The sequence below is a fragment of the Phaseolus vulgaris genome, chromosome 11, assembly GCF_051622355.1.
Source record: "Phaseolus vulgaris cultivar YP4 chromosome 11, ASM5162235v1, whole genome shotgun sequence".
NCBI classification, from domain to species: Eukaryota; Viridiplantae; Streptophyta; class Magnoliopsida; order Fabales; family Fabaceae; genus Phaseolus; species Phaseolus vulgaris.
Window position 1 is genome coordinate 30793918 of NC_143508.1, and position 20385 is coordinate 30814302.

Here is a 20385-nt window from a genome sequence, read left to right on the forward strand (position 1 = left end):
AAATCAGTTCCAGTCTTAAGTATTCAAAAACAGCGTTGGGTCTCAAACCCCTTTTATAGATATCCCTTCAACGGTTTTCTCCAATCTCAACAGAGCAAGATTTTCAACAGGAAAAATATAATCATAACATAAAAACATACTGCTTACGTGCACCTTTATTCTTGGGTGCTAACAACAATAAAACATTATGTTCACATGCACATTTATTCTTGGATGCTAACTACTTTATTTCCAACAACTTTTATTGATATTTAATTTAACATATGTATTATAAACAATTAGAATATTTCTTCTATTTTAATTATCTTTTTCGAGTTGTCTAGCACCATCTAGGCCAAGCTCATGGCCCACCCCTTGGGCCTATATTGGCCCAAAAATCAAGCTGATCTAAGGCTTATTCTTCCTGTACCCCTATGTTTTTTTCCTACACCCCCACAATTTTATAAATCTCAAAACTGACCTTGATTTTTTATTTGAAAAGTGACACCGTGGTTAGTGGAAATCGGGACCTGGGACTGTGTTACAAATTCATCAATCCAAAACTGAATCATTTTTTTTTCGGATGAGGGAGTGTTCCGGAAGCAAATTTTGCATAAATTATTGATTTCCGGATTGCTGAATCTAGAAGCTTAATTCTGTTACAGATTTGTGGATCCAGAATGTATTTTTTTTTGAATTATGGATTTCTGAATCTGCATTGTATATTTCTGTTATGGATTGATGGATCCGGAATGCTTTTTTTCAATGATGGATTTTTGAATGTGAAATGCATATTTTCAATTACGGATTGGTGGATCCAAAATTTTACTGAAAGTGTCAATCCAGATTTTGTTCGGATTCCATAATTTAGAATGTAAAAAAATAAATACATTTAAAGTACATTTTAGGATTTTTAAGAAACTACCCTGATCTTGCTTGGAGCGAGGTCCGAACACTCTAGCCAATACAAATATAATTTATAATTTTACCATTATATTTTTTTTTGAGTTTTATTTTACTAAATACTCAATTATGTAAAAAAAACTATGTTTAGTTTTTTTTTATGCATTGCTACAACTTTTCAAAATATTTGTAAGTTGAAGAAAATTCATAAGTTTGATTATACTTAAAGGCTATTTCAACTACTTGTTAGAAATGATTTTTTATTAAAAAAAAACACGGACAAAATTATATTTTTTAATAAATGGTAATTAAAATTTATAAAAAAATTTAAAATTATATTAAAAACGTTATTTTTCGTTAAAAAAATAATTGACTAAGTGTCCAGACGCAGTATTTCTTTTTAATTGAACCAAATTATATTTTCCTATCATTATTATCATTGGTAAGTCTAAGTTAAAAAAACATAAAAATATAAAAAAATTAAACACTTTAACTCTTTTTTGTACTAAGTTATTAATTTATTTACAGTCTAAAACCCTTTTCACATTATTAACATTGTACGAAAATGCTAACTTTATATTTCTTAAATAATGTATTCATTTGATTCGTTTAAGTAAAAAAATAATTATCAATGTTTTTATAACGATTAATCATCAAGCTAATGAAATATTTAGTCCCATTAACAAAAAAAACTTCCTCCCACTAATTTATGGTGTCACTCTTTTGTGATATTACCTTTATGAAAAATAAAAAATAAATTATTGTTCAATAAAAAATGATAAGTTGGTGAAGTTTTATAATAAATATTTGAATTAGTTAACATTAAGAAATGACTTTACGGTATGGTATATAACTGTTAAATTCATTTATAAATATATTAATTGCTATAAAAAGTAAAAAAAAGAAAGAAAGAGAAGAAGTAAAAAAAATAGAGGTGAAAGAGGGAAGAATTTAGACTAAGAATAAAGACGAGAGAGGAAAGTCTATGAACTTAGTTAGCTGGCGGAGAGAGTGAGGTTGCAAGGTCCCCAGATTCTTCTAACTTGTATTGTAAAATATAACCTCTCACGTGAGCTCTCACTCACTCTTAAATCTCTCCCAAACCCAAATCTCTAACTAACCAACCATGCCCATCGCTTTCTCCCTCCGTCAATCCTAAACCCAAAACGATCAAATCCCTCTCTCTTTCAACTTCCTTGTTTCCATCATCACCATCGCGCTTCCTTTTTGTCCTTTCCCCCACCTTTATTGTTGTCACTTCTGTGTTTTATGGCTCTGCGCTTCGCTATAAAACCTTCGCAGAGTCGTTGAGATTCAAATGCTAATCCGCCACTCGCTGTTTCTCCGCTCAAATGCTTCGATCTCTCGCCGGTAGGTACTAACGGTTTCTCTCTCCCATTTCTTCTTCGTCAACGCGTCCTTTCATTCTAGTATTCACATTCGCGCCAATTTCAATTCTGTTACTGTTCCTCTTTCTGGCTCTTGCTTTGCATTGTTGGATGTTTCTTCACTGCTCCTGCTTTCCTTCTTGCAATTTAATCTCTGTTGTTCACCTTTTGCTTTTCGCTTGTTGCTGATTTAAAATTTGGATCGAATGGAACTGAGTCTGGCACAATGTAGATTTGTTTTGGTTGTTTTTGTTGTTGTTCTCTTTTGATGTGTTTTTTTTTTTTTTCTGTGTTAGATCCTTTTATGATTGTGCAAAGGTGATATGTGGCGGTTTAGTTGTTAGTGTTAGAAGTATTTGTTTTAATTATTGAAATGCATTAATTTTAATGAATGAATTGTAAAAAGATGAGTTAAATTGAAATTTGAAATTCTATTTCCATATGCGCCTGCTTAGTTTGAAGTTGAGTGGGTAAAGAGAAGAGAGTAGGCAAGGAGACCGAGTGGGGATAATTGGTTTGGGTGGAGATTAAATATAGAAAAAAAATCAAAAAAAGAAGCTTGGGAATAGAGAGTGGAAGAGAGAATGTTTGGTTTACCCAATAAATGGAATTAGTATAAATAAATGTACTTTTGGAGACATTAGGTTTGGGCCAAGGTTTAATGGACAAGTTAACAAGTACTGTAATTACTGAACATTGGTACTCATGACCGTATTCAATGTTTATGCTAGCGTGTTTGATAGTATGGTAAAATGGTTCATTCTTGCATCTTCTTACTTTATGTGCCTTGTTCTTTTGTTTGTGCAGGCTATGTGGTCTCCAGGTTGAAGGAGTTGGAGCTGCAAAAGTATGTTTTTCGATGATTTGTGATTTTAGAGCTATCTTCAGCTGTGATATGTCTCTTATGGGTTAAGAAGTGTGGCGAAATGGTTTTAAATTCCATTTTTATGAAAACATGGAAGAGACACGAGAAGATGCAGGGCCAGCAGAGCGAAGGCCATTAAACATGTCATGGTGGCCTTCAGACTTTGTTGAAAATTTTGAATCCGTTTCCTTGAGCTCTCAAGATCAAACCTTAAATAATAAAGAATTATCAGGACATGCTAACCAAGATGTTATGTCACCTCAAAAGGCGTCACAAATTCTCTGGCGCACTGGAATGCTTTCAGAACCAATACCCAATGGTTTTTATTCAGTTATTCCAGTGAGTTTTTATTTTATTTATTTATTTTTATTTTTAAATTCTTACTATTTTTCTCATTCTCTCACTAATTATATTTTAATAAAAAATGGTAAAGAAGACCCATTTGTAGCTGCAATTTTATGGAAAAGTAGGGTTATATGAACTACAAACATTGAATATTACTGTTATATAAATTTCTGGAAGATCATTTGCAGCTACTTGGTATGAGTGGCGTAGCATGTACTGTGCTTGAAGTAGTATGTTGTGTGCTTGATGTAGCATGTTGTGCTTGAAGCAATTAATGGAACTGGAATAGCTTAACGTCACATACATTGCCTGGGGCACGCTAGAGTAAGGCATGTTTTTAGCATGTGAAATGCAACTACTAAGTAGTTAGTGTTTATAGTATCAAACTCTCATCAGAGGTATAACCAATTGTTAAAGAAAGGATCATTTAGTCTTGCATATTTTGTTGAAGTTTCCCTATTGAAAATGATCATATTTCAGCCCATTTTGTTTCATACATTCTATATGTATTTTGTTAAATTCTTATGGTTAATTATATGTTCTAACAATTTACTGAGTGACAGTTTTAGAATATTTTGTAATTATTTTCTGCTCATTTATGGCTTGTATTTTGTAGTTTGTATGTGGTACCCCTGTTCTTTCATGTGTAACTAAAATATAACTTAAATGTGCAGGAGAAAAGACTCAAGAAATTTTTTGATAGTATTCCTACTTTGGATGAGCTTCAAGCTTTGGGTGGAGAGGGTTTCAGGGCTGATGTCATTGTTGTGGATTCAGAGAAAGATAGAAGGTTATCTATGTTGAAGCAACTAATTGTGGCATTGGTTAAAGGATTAAATTCAAATCCACCTGCAATGATTAAGAAGATAGCTGGATTAGTATGTACTATTTTTGCATCTTATTTTTGTATCTTTTAGTGTGCATGGATTATGTATTATTGTTTCTCCATTGGTCTGGGGAGATTTTCTTCCTTGTACAAAATGTATTTTCTAAGGTGAAGTACTTTCCAAACTAGTCCCACTATTAATTTTTCAAGATAATTTTTCCTTTTCTTGGCTGAGCTGTTCATTTTTTTTTACTCTCTGATTTTAGTTATTGCATTTTTTAATGAATGATTTCTTCTTAATCATCAACTACAAGTTTATTGATAGGTATTATTTTCAATTATCTATTAGATGTTTCTATGTATGCATGTATTTATTTTTAAGCAAAATACAAAGGTGCTCAGCATTATTTTGACCTTAAATTCTGCACAGGTTTCTGACTTTTATAAGCGACCAAATGTAGAAAGTCCAGCAAAAGCTGCAGTTGAGGAATCCTCCCACTCCCACATGTTTGAGAATCATGGTGTCCAGATGCTGGGGCAAATAAGGCATGGTTCATGCCGTCCTCGAGCTATCTTATTTAAAGTATTAGCAGATACTGTAGGTCTGGAAAGTAGGCTTATGATGGTGAGCTCTGATTTCTTTGGTTGTTTCAGATTGCAGTTATTCTCTGCCATTAACTTAACTACTTTACGAGTTTCAATCCAAATACTCTAATGAAATATTTTTAGCAAAAGAATCAATTATAAATATAGAATGTTATTTATTATGATATCTTGTTTTGCCATTCTCTTTATCAGGGTTTTCCCAATGACGGGGCTGCTGAATGTGTGGACTCCTACAAGCATATGTCAGTGATAGTTGTGTTAAATTCTGTGGAATTGCTGGTTGATCTTATGCGTTTTCCTGGCCAACTATTGCCACGATCAACAAAATCAATTCTTATGACACACGTTTCTGCAGCTGGAGAGAGTGATTCTGCAGAAAATGATTCCTGTGATTCCCCATTAGAACCAAATAGTCCTTTATATGGGGTTTCAGAGAGGTTAGATTCTAAGCGGTTTGGAAAATGGTTATTTATTGTTTACCCTAATTACTTTTTTACTATCTTTGTTTCTCTATTAAACCTAATTTCATCTAATTATGATTGCAACATATGTCATGTCCTCACAGTTTTCTAAATCATGCAATTCAATCCTTGTCAGATTGATGATGTTATGGCACTTTGTTTTTTTGTGGCATGTTGCTGTGTATCCAGGTAGCAAAGTCAATAGAATACTGCCTCATCTTCAAATTTTTGCAAGATGGCGTTGCCTAGATCAGTAAAAACGGTGCCATATTAGCATCAAACTGTAGGGTGGTTTTATTAGGGTGGGGAGGGGGGTTGTGGTCCAAAGTTGGACTGCAATTAGCATTTTCACTTGTCATCGATAATTCTGACTATGCATTGCCCTATTGCCTTGAGGCCATATGTTTTGGTAGCTATGAGATTTATCAATTGACCAATTTTTCTCTTGGTGCCCCTATCAGTGTTGAAAAGGAGGAAAGCCTCCAATTCCACAGAAGATTTGAAGTATCTTCAAATGTATCAGGCCTTCCCCTGCGAAATATGATGTTACGATCAAATACCAGTCTGGAAAGAAATTTGAGGTAATACTTCCTTTGCTTATTTTGAAATGACACAGATTGGCCTTTTCACATTGTTTTCTTTCAATAAAAGCTTTTCTCCTCTCTTTTTTCCCATCTTTTTGATTTTGATCCTTCTTCTCACCACTCTCTTGAGATGTAAACTACCAACTTTTTCCTGTTGATGTTTTGTCAATTCTCCCAGTTTTTCACATAGTGAACCCAACATTGCAACTGCATTTGGTCGGCGGAGTCGGAGAAAGGTCATTGCTGAACAGAGGACTGCTAGTTCAAGGTTATTCATAATTTCCTTGTGGTTTTGGATTGATGATAAGCATGCATGTTGCGTTCAGAATAAACTATTGATATTGTTCATGATCTTGCTTTGGTATTTTATTGTTAATGGTACTTACAAAGTTCTCATTTTTGTATTGATAAAAAAGTACAAAGGAAACAAGGATTCTATTTATATAGAGAATGGAAAAAAAGAAAGCTGTAAAAGAGAACAGCTGATAAAAACACTGATAACAAAAGCTATATCAAACTGATTTCAACACTAACTAGAGGGTGGAAAGCTTAGAGTGTTTATGAAAGAATTAAAGTTGTTGACAAGAAAAAATTTACTGTTGCAGCATGAAGAAATTTACTCCGAAATTATCTCTCCGAAATTATCTCTGATTAGAGCCCCTATAATTACTAGTCCATGGAAGAAGAAAGAAAAGATGTGCTGTAGGAAATGAAAGCCAAGAGAGAGAATGAAAATAAGGGCAGATTGGGTCTCTGCGGAGCTGGAGTGTAGGCTCAGGAGTATGTTGCGTGTGTAAGGAGGTATTAAGGGGTAGAAGTGAGAAAAGGGGGTAGTCTGGAATTAGTTGGTGGGACTCGTGGGATAGGCTGGGCACTCTAGTTGCCTAGGCTTGTACCTTTTCTTGCTTTTTGCACCACCTTTGTATTTCAGAAAACTAGGACCTGCTATCACCTTGATAGTTGATATAGGCCAGCACTTTCCATTAATTTAGTCATCTCTGTATTTGCTTCATATTTTGAAAATAATGGTTTATGTTCTGTATTGGTTAAATTTATTATTGCTCAGTGAATTTTTTTTATCTTTACCTTTCCTCGAACTACTTATGTTTGCACAATGATTCTTTACTTGAAGAATACTTGGCCTGGTCCTAGACAGAGAATGATAAAAGGAGAACATGGTGATAAATAGCTAATGGTTATTTCTGATAAAGGTTCACATCATTACTATTGCCAATTTGGTGGGAAGACTTCTATTTCTCTTTAGAGATATTCTTGGCTTAATAAGGTGTTAGGTCTTCATAGTCTTGATAGATTGCAGACTACTATTCGGGCTTTTGAAAGTAGTGCATGGATTTTATGATTATGATACTTATCATCTGACTTTAGATGACACAGCAAAATGCTGATTCGATTTGTTTTTAATTTCCAAGGCGGAGAATATGCCATTTTTGGATGGAGTATTTTGCTTGTTGCTTTGCTCCTCTTACTATCTGAAGCTTTGGTGACTGATATTAGAGGGCCTTTTGTTATCTGCTGACTAGTGGATCTTAAATTAATTATTTGGAATAAACTGATTCCAGATACAAATTTTAGGTAAATTACCCTAACACCTCCTAAGATCTTTTTAGATTGCACATAATACCCTATTTTTTTATGTCTGGAAAACATCCACCCTTGTTTGTACACATAATATTTTTCAAACAATTGAGGAGTGTTAGTTTAATTTATAAGGGGTTTTAGTGTAATGTTGTGTAAACAATTAAGGAGTTTTCTGTAGGTTTTTAAAATAGAGGGATATATGAGGGAAATCCAAAAAAAGGACATGAGAGGTGGGTGTAACTTACTCATAAATTTAAGATCACATTGTCTTCAAATTTATACTATTTAAATTTATTTATTAATGATGAATTTATCTAAACTTCAAAATAATCTCTGATATTCTAATGGTTGTATTAGAGAAAACTACATTTGTCTTGAAATTATTCATGGTTAAACTATCAAATTTCAAATCTTCCAGTTAGACGAACATATATATACATGTGTGTGTGTGTATATATATGTATGTAATAATCTATTATCTATATATATGCTATTGTATTATTTTTGGCATGCTTTCGGTTCTTGAAAGATGACTTATCTGTTTATGATAAGGAGAGCCAATTTTTATCTTTCTATTTGGTTTGTGTTATCAAATTTTCAATTAGCAGCATTAGTTTCTAAATGATCTCTGAATTCTAAATGGTAAAGTAACTTATAGAATATTAGAAAATGATGCTCTTTATTTTTCTTCAAATATTTCTGGGTTTGCAGTCCAGAACATCCATCGTTGCCAGCACATGGACTGTCTAAGCTTAGTGGTGACAGAACTGCTTTTAGAGATTTTGCTGATGACCAGTCTACTCCAAGGTTTATGCCTCTATGGTCCCTTAATATTTGCTCTTACAGTGGTTGGGTGCTGGCTACTTTATTTTTCACTTATATTTTACACGGGACCGGTACTGATTAAATATAAGCCAATTGCTCATTAACCCTTATATTTCTTTTTGTTAAATCTGGTTACCTTTTAACATTGATGGCATGGGCATATTCTCATTATGATTATTGTATATCATTATGTAACTATTAGATGTATTTTACTATATGGGCCTACGCCCATCTCTATGTAATGTATGTATATTCTATATGTAATATGTTTTTGTGATAGACAAGGATTCCATCATTGAGTATCTATGATTTATTTCTATATGATAGAGCATAGTTGAATCCTAACCCTCCTGGTGGACCCATTGTCCATAAGTGCCAATTTTTTGGAAATTATGTTTCTTTCTTATTTTCACCATTCTCTCATCTTCCTGTCCCTTTTTGTAGTTGTTTTACACCATTTCTGCCACTGTCCTCCACTGTAACCTTTCAAACTGGTGACCCCACCATTAGAGTCGCTTTGCTCAAGCAGACTCATGGCTATCCGTGCAACCATGTGCCCTCATGCGCGCTTAGAAGCAAACACGCTCCTCTTTTTGTCCATTTCTGACAGCCACTTGTGGCTGTTCGTCTGGCCATTGTTGCAGTTGATCTTAGCGTGTCTGACTCACCCTGGTGTCCTCTCCTCCGATTCTGTCTTCAAGATTGGGACTCGTTTTTTGGGAACATTTCTTTTCTCCCTTGCCATTATTTTCTCTCTCTCTTCCTTGCGCCCATGGCTTCTTCTACTGGTGCTAGGTTTGAATCCTTGATCTTTACTAATTATGTCAATGTCCCACACTCCATTAACAAGTTATATGATTGGCACTTGGCCTCTGATATCAAGCTTTGACTTAAAGGTCAAGATTATGTTGATCATCTTATTTAGACAATGACCTCTATTGATAAAAAAGGCCGCCCTCGATGGTCAAAAGTTGATGCCTAAGTCTATAGTGATCATAAGTCCACTGTTTATCTACCTTTCCTTGAAGCATCTCTTCAACACCCATGACACATGTGTTGGGGTTTGGTACAAGCCTTGTTGTTGGGCACTAATGATATTTAATATCTATATGGTGTTTGCCAAAATCTATTGAGTATCATTGTCACTAGACGCCTTGATTTCCACGGTTGAATACTTGGGCAAATTTCATTGTTTTCTATGTGACTTCAATGAACTATTGCCTTCTACTGCCACTCTTGCCCATGAATTAAGCAATGTCAAACCTTATTTATGTTGGTGGTGTTTGTATGGGCTTCCTGATATTCATCAATTCATGATTCGATATTAGGGTCTTTGTTGTGCTTATATTGAACTCTGCTTGGTCTGTCCTGTTCATGTGCCATGCAAGTTATCACCTAACATATCTTGTTTTTTCCCCTTGTGATTCCTACACATTGGTATTTTAGTGTGATGATTGTGATCGTTCTTGCAAACCTGACAGAGGTTGTTCTAGGTGTGATCATTGCCACAAACTCGGTCACAATTGATTAGTGTCATGCTTTGGATGGTTGCTCTGCTTCGTGCTACTATTGCTCAAGTTGCTTTCCATATTCCTTATGATTTTGGTGCCATTCCTTTTAATAGTTCTAGACCTCCGACTTGTCAGATTTCATCTTAAACTAATTGGCCTTTAAGTGAAATTGTCCACAAATATGTAAGTTACACTCCAAGAATTGAGGCATGCAAAGTGTAACTACCCAACACCCCATCCCTCACAATTGTTTGCCAAACCAGGCAAGCCTAGCAAAATAGGCAACTACCAAGATGAGTTATAGATTCCGATACCATGTCAGACTTCATCTTTAAACCAATTCACATTTATGTGAAGTTGCACTCTAAGAATTAAGGCAGGCGACATAGAACATCCCAACACAACTCTGCCACGACTTTCTCAAATGGTATAAGGAATGTTAGACCACAAGTACCATTGTTTTCGTTGTGCACATATGTACTTCATTTGTTGGTATCATTTGCTCCACCTCTTTTGGCCCTTGAGTCCTCGACTCTGGTGCCATTGATCATACATATGGTAATAAGTCTCTTTTCAAATCTCTCTCCGTTTCTGTTATTTTACCTTCTGTCACTATGTCTAATGGCTTTGGAGCCCCTTTTCATAAATCTTCTTTGTTCTCTCTCCATTGCCAGTGTCCTTTATGTCCTAAATCTCCATTTAATTTATTATCTCTCAGTCCTTTCATCTGCTCTATTTTCTTGTACTAAAAATTTTATTGTATTTAAAGGATCAAAGTTTGGGATACATGATTGACATTGGATGTGAGTCCCATGGCCTTTATTAACTATGGATCTCTGCTCATGTTGGCTCGATCGTGAACTCCCCTCCTCTCATCCATGTACAATGGGGTCATCCTAACCTTACCAAAGTTTCAATGCCTTGTAGCGTCTAAGTTGTCTACTTGGTAGTATGAGTCATGTCAATAAGGAAAACATATTTGTAGTTCTTGTCTTAGGAGTGCCACTAAACAACCTTTGTCTCCTTTTGCTTTAGTTCATTTAGATATTTGGAGACCAAGTTGTGTTAGTTTACTTTAGGATTTCATTATTTTGTAACTTCTGTTAGTGACTATTCTTGATGTACTTGATTGTTCTTAATGAAAAATCTTTCTGGGTTGTGTTTTGTATTTCAATATTTTTATAATGAAGTTATAAACTAATTTTATGCTTCTATTCATATTTTCCGAAGTGATAATGCTTGTGAATATCTTTTCCATTTTTTACACTTTCATGTCTTCCTATAGTCTTTTTCATCAAACAACTTGTGCATTTACCCCTCAACAAAATGGTGTGGCAAAGCGTAGAGATAAACACCTTAGTGAAACAACACAAACTCCTAGTTTTGTTGTGAGGAGTAGTCTTCTAAGTTGGTATGTTGTCTCTACAAATCTTTATATGGTCTTAAATAGACTCCAAGGGCGTGGTTGGTAGATTTTAGTGCAGTAGTCTAACAATTTGGTATGACTCAGAGCGAGGTTAATCATTATATGTTTTATCATCATTTAGGAATTAGGTGTATCTACTTGGTAATTTATGTTGATAACATCGTTCTTACGAGTAATGATGACCATGACATTTTATGGATAAAACAACATATTTGTCATCATTTTCAGACAAAAGACCTTGGCAAACATTGATAGTTCTTGGAATTGAGGTAGCTCAATCCAACAATAGAGTTGCAATTTTTTCGAGAACTATGCAACAAATATTTTATAAGAGATTGGGCTAATGAATTCCATGTCCCTTGACATACATATGGATCCCAATACTAAATTTCTACCAAGTCAGGGGGAACTCCTTTTAGATCCTGAGAGGTACAAGATGACTGGTTGGAAAACTGAACAACCTTAGAGTCACCTGTCTTGACATCTTCTTTGTAGTCATTGTGGGTTAGTTGCAGGACATTGGAATGGGGTTTGCATTCTAAAGTATATTAAAGGAGCCTTTGGAAAAGGTTTCTCATATGGACACAACAATAATTAAGCTCGGGTTGTGGAATATTCTATGCAGATTGGGTAGGCTCTCCTAATAATAAAAGATCCACTTCTATGCTTAATGTATATGATTTATACGCACCACCTTCTTAGATGTATTTTACTATATGGGCTTAGGTCCATCTCTGCGTAATGTATGCACATTCTACATGTATTATATATGTTTCTTGTGTTGTGCTTGTGACACACAAGGATTCCATCATGTGACGATCTATCATTTGTTTCTACAGTAGCTTAAGAAATTATTTTCTTCATCAAATTTTTTTAAACAGATGAATTAGTTCATTTTTCAGATCCAGTTATAAGTCAGATGGTGCCTCCTCATCAGAAGTTCGTAGAATACGAAGAAGAAGTATCAGCATTACACCCGAGATTGGTGATGATATTGCAAGGTTGATTGCTGCTCTCTTATGTTTATGGATCTGTATATCCTTAACATGATGTCCTTGGTGTAGATAAGTATTTATTCTGTTTTAGTTTTTTTTTTTTTTGTAGAAAAGATAAGCTAATATGTACTTGCCTTGGTACCAGGTACCCTTAGTGTATTGAATTCTTGGTGATTACTCAACTTATCTGATAGATTCATTTGTAGATTGCTAGAGGCTTGACTGCTGTAAATGGTGTTATAAGAAAAGGTCGAGTTCAAGAAAGGGAGTGGGGGTGAGTGAATTGAACTATCAAGATTTTTAAAAAACTTTTAGAATGAATCTTTAAAGGGTTGATCAATTTTAGAATTTGGTTATCTTTCTTTTAATGTGTTCAAATGCAAGACAAGAACCAAAGAACAAATTAAAAATACAAAAAATAACAAGAGAGAGGAAAAAAGAGATGCTCAACAGTTTTATACTGGTTCACTCTTATACAAAAGTTAAATTCAATAGCTCGACTACACCAGTCAATCTCTCACTAAAACAAAATCGTTTACAGTAACAAAACAATACAAAGACACACCAAGAACACCTCTCTTAAACCCTACACCAGTAACATTCTGTTACTGAGCTGAGTCTGGAAACACTATCTATAAACAACAACCTTATAAAAGAAATGAAGAATACAATTGAAACGACATCACCTAAATCATGACAAGTACAATGAGAAGAGAATTTCAGATAAACACAAATTTCTCTTTCATCTGAGAAGAATGATCTTTAAAACACCAAAAGAAAGCTCCAAGAAAATGGCTTTGGGTCAGTGCAAACTCTCTCAGCATGGAGAAAGATTTGAAACTCAAATTTCAAAATTGTACCAAATGAGATGAAGATGAGAGTTATATAGAATATACTCTGTGAGTTTTAATGGATTAAAACTATGTTTTAATATGTTGATTTCACTTACTAGTGAAAAAAATGAATTAAATGATACTCTCAACATGTTAGAATAGACTGATTACATTCTTCTGAAAGCCCAAGATAGTTTTAATATGTTAAAAGCTCGTTTTAACAGATTGAAACAGATCTTCAGAACTACTCAAGGTTTTAAGTGATTTTAACAGATTGATTCGATAAAGCTATTTATTAAAATATTCACTGCTGCCATTTTAGACCTCAGATGAGAATATCAATGGACTAAAATATCTTTTATTCAGTTAAAATTATCTTGACATCAAGATAAGTTAAAAACACTTTTGAAAAAGCTTTCTTTTAAGTAAATAAGGATCAAACAACTCAGAGAGAGAAACTTACGTACAAATAAAAAATATAGAGACACACACTAAGCACATCTAAGTCTTCAATTTTCTTTTCAAATGCATCAAGGGTTGGATTCATCAGATACATCTAGGCACACTTGCCAGAAACAGCAACTCCAACAAATGGTTCCTCCTTTGTGATAAATAGCTACTGCATAGAGTGCATACGATTATACTTGTACTTTAATCAAGTGAACTAATGATCATTGATTTACAATTTTCGTAATGCATAATCATGTTATTTCAATGAAATATGAATGTAGCATATGTGCTGTTGTTGATTTGTAAGCTGTTTCATTAATGCTATAACTCACGATCTAATGTCTGCAGGGCGGTACGGGCAATGAATGAAACACTAAAGCAAAATCGTCTTTTGAGTGAGCAAGGGGTAGTTGACAGTTCATTGTTCCATTTGCCAAATGATAGAGCCGGCAGTATGGATCTTCAGAAAAAAGTGTGTCTGCATTATTTTTGTAACAATACAATATGCTTTATTTAAGCCTTGATACTCTGCCTGTTGCTTCTTTCAGTATATCCTATGCATCATAATTATGGTTTGATTACATAACTCAGTCTAGTAGAAAGCAATGTGCTCTCATAGTTCATAAGTATGATAAAAGAAGACATGTCAACTACTAAATTTGGTGATGGCTTTAGTATAATTTAATTTATACTAATTTGGAATATATTCACAGTTCTATAATGTGTTTATTATTGATGATTGCAGTAACAAGTAAACTATATTTACAAGGTTTTCTGGATTAACTTCCGTTATAAGGCATGTAGTTTGCCTCATCTGATTCCTGTTATGTGATATAACAGAAGTCAAGTTTCCATCTTGATGGGCATCAAGAGAGGTCCCCTTTGTATTCGCCCCACTGTGACCCTGTAACGTCTCAAAAGGCAATGTCATTACCCTCTTCCCCGCACGATTATAGAGGACAAGCGTCTGAGAGAAGTGAAGTGTCAGGATATCCAATGAATGATGAACTGGAGTCTACTTGGAATAAAGTCCTTGAATCACCAATGTTCAATGATAGACCTCTGTTGCCATATGAAGAATGGAATATCGATTTCACAGAATTGACTGTTGGAACTCGCGTTGGGATTGGTACGTTTCACAGCTTTCCCCTTGTAGTTATCAAAATCACGAGTTTTGATTTTGCTGTTGGACTCAGTATCACTTGTGATTTAAGCATGGCTGAGTTTCTGAAATGACTGCAAATTAGTTTCTGGATGAATCACTAGACTCTAAATATTTCTTGAGGTTGGATTTCCCTGCATATTTCTTATTGATTGTGACAGACCTAGACAGATCTGGTCCGATCTGTTGAGGCAACCAGAGTTTTCCTAGTTTTTTCATTGTCTGATTTTAAATTTAAGATGATGCCTTTAAAATATTCAATGATTTTTACTTCTCCCACTTGAAAAATTAATGGATGATTCCTTTTATACCCTCTATTTGGGTTTCAACAATTTCAAGGTTTTGGGTTGGTGAGTGTGATCTCCTTTAGAGAAAGAACAAGAACAAGGAAAAAGAAAAAAAATGTTGAAGAACTATATGTATGTTCAGCTAAAGAAATACTGCCAAGTGAAGGTGGAAAGAAACTGAGTAATCAATTTATTATTAATTAGTAAAGAAATCTAGCCTAGAATTAGCAATTCAGGAACCCAAAATCAATCAAACATGACAAGGGAAAAACGAACTTTTGGAATTTATGAAGATATCTGAATTGAAGTCTCAGTATTTAGGGAAAAAATAAAGTTATATACCATGCTATTATTATTGAAATTGTGTATGCTCAGTTTATTAGTTAATTTTTTTAATTTGTTACTAAAACTATGATACAATTGATGATTTTAAATTCATGATTTTGAACCGTCGGGAGAAAAACTAGCTTCATATAAACTTATGACACGTGATTGTCCTGTTCTTTTCCAGGGTTCTTTGGAGAAGTTTTCCGTGGCATATGGAATGGCACAGATGTCGCAATCAAAGTTTTCCTAGAGCAAGATTTAACTGCTGAAAACATGGAAGATTTCTGCAATGAGATATCCATTCTCAGGTATTACACGCTGATTTGCTATTTTCCAGCAATTTTGTTTCATCAAACATTTGCTGACTCGCAGTTTGTTTGTTCCGTCTCTTTATTCCTCCAGCCGGCTCCGACATCCTAATGGTACTCCCCAATATCCTAACTAGTTATTATATGGGTCTTTTCAGTAATTGATCTTGGACATTCTGTTTTCTGGATGTTTTTGACAACTGAAAGTTTGGAATTATTACTCAATTCCTCCTTGCTCGAAATACTAAGAATGATATTGTGCATATATCTTTGTAAATAAGAATATCTCTTGGTGCATGACTTTTTTGGGACCATCTGATATATATCAAGCGACTGATTTTTATGCAGTTATCTTATTTCTTGGTGCATGCACAAAGCCCCCACGCTTGTCAATGGTAACTGAATACATGGAGATGGGCTCTTTGTTTTACTTGATTCATGTGAGTGGTCAAAAGAAGAAGCTTAGTTGGCGGAGAAGACTAAAGATGTTGCGGGACATTTGCCGGTAAGTTATTTGTGAAACATCCTGGTTATGTACAACTTTCAGAAGTTGAACACTTATTTCAGTAAGAAAAACGTATTCGCTTTTAAAATGGCATTTGATCTGTTAAAACATTCACAAGAGTTCCATGGTGGCGATTAGGGGCCTAATGCACATACATCGTATGAAGATTATTCACCGTGATGTGAAAAGTGCAAATTGTCTTGTGGACAAGCATTGGACGGTGAAAATATGTGATTTTGGACTTTCAAGAATAATAGAAGATTCTCCCATGAGAGATTCCTTGTCAGCTGGAACCCCGGAATGGATGGCTCCTGAACTTGTTCGAAATGAACCATTCACTGAAAAATGTGATATATTCAGCCTGGGGGTCATAATGTGGGAGCTCTGCACCTTGAATAGGCCATGGGAAGGCGTGCCTCCGGAGAGGGTATGTTTGATGGACGATTTTGTTAATCTTCCATAAAGAGTTTGCATTTCCTTTATGTTTTTATTGAAAATTTTGGTTCTTCAAAATGTGATGTTTTATTTATGTTAACACTTTAGTCTGCTGATTAGGTGGTTTATACCGTTGCTAACGAGGGTTCTCGATTGGATATTCCTGAAGGCCCGCTAGGCAGGCTGATTTCAGGTCTGCAACTGTCGAATTATTCGATGCCTTTTTTCCATCGATGCTATTATTTTATTCAGATTCCATCTAGTTTATTTGGTTACTCGATTTCTCTATGCAGAGTGTTGGGCGGAACCACATGAACGGCCAAGTTGTGAGGAGATCCTCTCTCGCTTGGTGGACATCCAGTACTCTCTGTTTTGATGCAGTGTTTATCGTTTTGTACATAGTGAATTTCGGGTAGAGTTGTTACTTTAGTGTTTTCGGCTGATGTAAACTTCTATGAATTTTTGTTCTTTATCTAAAGCATAATGAAACATGCATCGGTGCGTTTCTAACTAAAGTCTCATGTGGGGGCAATGAAAGTTAATCCATTATCCATCACTTATCTTCTGTGCGATAACAGAAAAGCAATATATTTATAATCTGTTATAGAATAATTTATTCTTTGACTAAAAATATTGGACACGAGTCTGGTTGTTACAGTATAAAAAGCGAGAAGGAAATAGAAAAATAGTAACTAAACAAAAAGATGAGCAAGATGTTAATAATGGAGAAAAACTCCGAAACGTAAACTTTCTACATGCAAGCAATTTCCATTGTCATGAACTGTAACATTACAAGTCAATCACAGATTTGACGCCTGTTCAGTGCATCTTCAAAGCGGCTGCACGAGGCCACTCTCATCTCTGTGCTCATGTCATTCTCAGGAGCTGGGTAATAATCCTCCCTCAGCTGTACATCCCTTAGGTTTGGTGTCTTGAGGAAAAAGTTCATGAAATGCTCATGAGCTGTTCCGTGAATGAAGAGCTTCCTCAAAGTGTAACATTCTTGAAGCAAACCAGCTGCTGGAAGTGACACACTCCTCTGGTTCACATCCTCATCTTGTGGTGGCCAGTAATGAAGCTCATTCAGACTCAAACTGCCAATCCCATTCAGAAAGAACCTCTCCCACAGGCTCAAATCCATTTGCCCTGATGGTGCTGTGAGGGCATAACCTTTAGTATCACCACAGTCCAGCTGCATCTTCAATAGCTGAGGATAACAAGCCAGAATGCTCAGACCAAACTCCCGCTCTGCTGGTTTCTGTTGCCCCCTGCTATCTCCTTCAACCTTTATTAGAATCTCTTCCAAACTGGGACAATCCTCCAACCCTGCCACTGGCAATGGAGTCAACAGATCACCAACTTTTATCCAAAGAGAAAGATACCGCAGCTTGTCCCAGCACTTGCCATAGAAACCATTGTCATTGCTTTCCAAAAAGGAATCTTGAACCCCCATTTCGTACTTGCATCTCTGCCTCTTCCTTTTGCTTGTATTCTCACATTCTCCACCCCCAAAGTAGTCCATTAACTCACCACCACCATCCAGTTCATCTAAACCCTTCAGATCAAAATTGAGAAACCCATGCCCCAATCCATCACTTTCCTTCAAACCATTCCACACACAATCCACATGGAGCCGCTCAATCCGGTCCCGAATGGGCTCCAAAGCTCTGAGAGTAGCGGCGGTGTCGAGGTTGACGCAGCCAGAAACCTTGACATCAATCATAGTCCTGCTAAGGAAACAAGCCATGGTCCTAAGCCCCTGCTCAGTCACAAGCATGCAACCCTGAAGCTCGAACCTAACAAGTCTGGAACACCCTCTAGCAATCTCAATCAACCCCATGTCATCAAGGTCCGCGCAGTTACCAACTGACAAAGATTGAAGTCCATGGCAGAGGGCAACTCCGTCAAGCTTTGACCCAAGGGCTAAGCAAATCCCTTGAAACTGGCCCAACTTCAGAACCCTCAAATTAGGGCACTTCGAACCCAACACTTCCAACGCCAAACTACTATCTCTCACATTTTTACAGACATCTAACACCAACTCTTCCAAAAGAGGAAGTCCGGAGAACAAAGTCACAAGAGTAGCACGGGTAACCCTACCTTCTTCTCCCCCGAAACCCTCGTTCTCTCGGCGATTTGAAAACGACGACGTATCGGCCAAGTGAAGCAGCGAGAGCTTGGGGCAATTTGAGGGAATAGCAACCAGCGTGTCGTCCCCAACAAACCCTATATATCTCGGATCGAAGTTGCAGGCCACGAGAAAGTGCTCCAGGTTAGGACACGACGCGGTGATGGATTCGATTTGATGAGACTTGAAACCCTCCGTGAAGGAAGTTGTCAAGAGGTTGAGGCGGCGGAGCGAGGCAGCAGTGTCAGGGTTGGCGGCCAGCACAGGCGGAAGGTCCTCTGGCCAGTGGTAGAACGAGGAGAGGTCGAGCGAGGCGAGCGATCGGCACTGCGAGAACAGCACGGCGAAGTCGGATCCCGCAGGCGACGTCGGCGGGCGCTGGTGCCAGCGCACGAGCTTGACGCTGGAGAGCTCCGGCCAGGGGGAGAGGAGGAGGAGGTGGAGAGTAGCGGGGTCGCGCGCGTAGACGGCGAGCGAGGTGACGTGCGGGAAGGCGTCGCGGAGGCGGAGCGCTAGGAGGCGTGGGTCGAAGGTGTTGGTGGCGGAGGAGCAGAAAAGCGCGTGGCCCCACGGCGAAAGGAAGGAGATGTCGAGGTGTGTGACGTGCGTGAAGGAGGTCGGGATGAGGTGCAGGTCACGCGCGTTCCCTCGCAGCGTGAGCGAGATGCGCGTCTTGCGCTCCAAGCGGAAGAAGCTTCGACACACCAGGGACAGCGAGTTTCGCGTGCGCGTGTCGGAGACGGCGGAGAAGACGTTCGACAGGATCTCCTCCGGCAGGTTGCTAACAGTTGTTCCGTCAGCCATTTTCGGTAAGACAATTCCAATCCCAGGTCTTTGTATTTTTAATATTTAATTTATTTAATTTTATGATATGACAGTGTACTGTATAGGAAGAGTGTTTGCAAGGAAGAGAGACTAGAGAGTGTGTGAAAAATGAAAATGGATTAGGTTGGGTTGTGTTTGTGAGGATGGATGGATGGATGGATGTTAATTAATTTATGGAAGGAGATGGTATTAATGGATGGATGGGTTTTGTTGGAGGCATGGAGAGGCAGGTGAATAGGATGTATGTGCATGTAGTGGAATGAAAGTTTGGGGAGAGATTGAAAAAGGAAAAGGATAAAGGAAAAGAAGGAATGGGTTTGGTTTATAGTGAAAGCCAGCCAAGGGCATGGGTGGAATGGTGCATACCAAATCTGTCTGCACGTTATCGAAGAAAAAGAAAAGGAATACAGACAAACCATACAGGATCGGATGGCCCCACAAAACCAGCCATTTTATCCCCAACATTTTATTAACAAATAACACTCTTCTCTTCAACTACACGTACCACAGTTTATAACCATTTTCAAATATTATAATTTTATTCTTATTTTTAAATTTAATCAACCATAAAAGGTCTGTGAAATATTCTCATCAGTTTTCTTTTTCATTTCCTTCTCTTCTTTATAATCTTCGTCACCTTCTTTTATTTGGCCAAGGACTAATCATTAATACTTCTGTAATCTCGTCTCTCCCCCACTGCACTGCCTTTTTCTTAACAGTATTTTTTCACTATTCAAATTTAAGATACAGATAATTATTATTATTGTATTTTCACTACCAACTTTTATTGCAACTAGATACTGATTGTTTAA

The 20385-nt window shown here is 36.5% G+C and overlaps 2 protein-coding genes across 5 annotated transcripts; one reads left to right on the plus strand and one right to left on the minus strand.

Annotated features, from left to right (window-relative positions):
• Window positions 1–1818: 1818 nt before the first annotated feature.
• LOC137830541 (serine/threonine-protein kinase EDR1) lies at window positions 1819–17176 on the plus strand. Of its 4 annotated transcripts, none has more exons than XM_068637980.2 (17): window positions 1819–2253; window positions 3078–3474; window positions 4155–4358; window positions 4737–4931; window positions 5105–5349; window positions 5835–5954; window positions 6136–6225; window positions 8268–8363; window positions 12221–12319; window positions 13945–14068; window positions 14437–14725; window positions 15557–15680; window positions 15775–15794; window positions 16029–16185; window positions 16324–16612; window positions 16741–16813; window positions 16914–17176. In XM_068637980.2, the coding sequence occupies exons 2-17, from the start codon at window positions 3226–3228 to the stop codon at window positions 16994–16996; spliced, it is 2457 nt and encodes an 818-aa protein (XP_068494081.1). In that variant the 5' UTR covers window positions 1819–2253; window positions 3078–3225; the 3' UTR covers window positions 16997–17176. The 4 variants fall into 4 exon arrangements, with proteins under 4 accessions (XP_068494081.1, XP_068494098.1, XP_068494089.1 ...); XM_068637988.2 differs by having other exon boundaries at window positions 1859–2257; XM_068637997.2 differs by lacking the exon at window positions 8268–8363.
• A 137-nt stretch (window positions 17177–17313) lies between these two features.
• MAX2 (RNI-like superfamily protein) lies at window positions 17314–20150 on the minus strand. Its single transcript, XM_068638016.1, has one exon. The coding sequence runs from the start codon at window positions 19550–19552 to the stop codon at window positions 17417–17419; it is 2136 nt and encodes a 711-aa protein (XP_068494117.1). The 5' UTR covers window positions 19553–20150; the 3' UTR covers window positions 17314–17416.
• Between the last annotated feature and the right edge of the window lie 235 nt (window positions 20151–20385).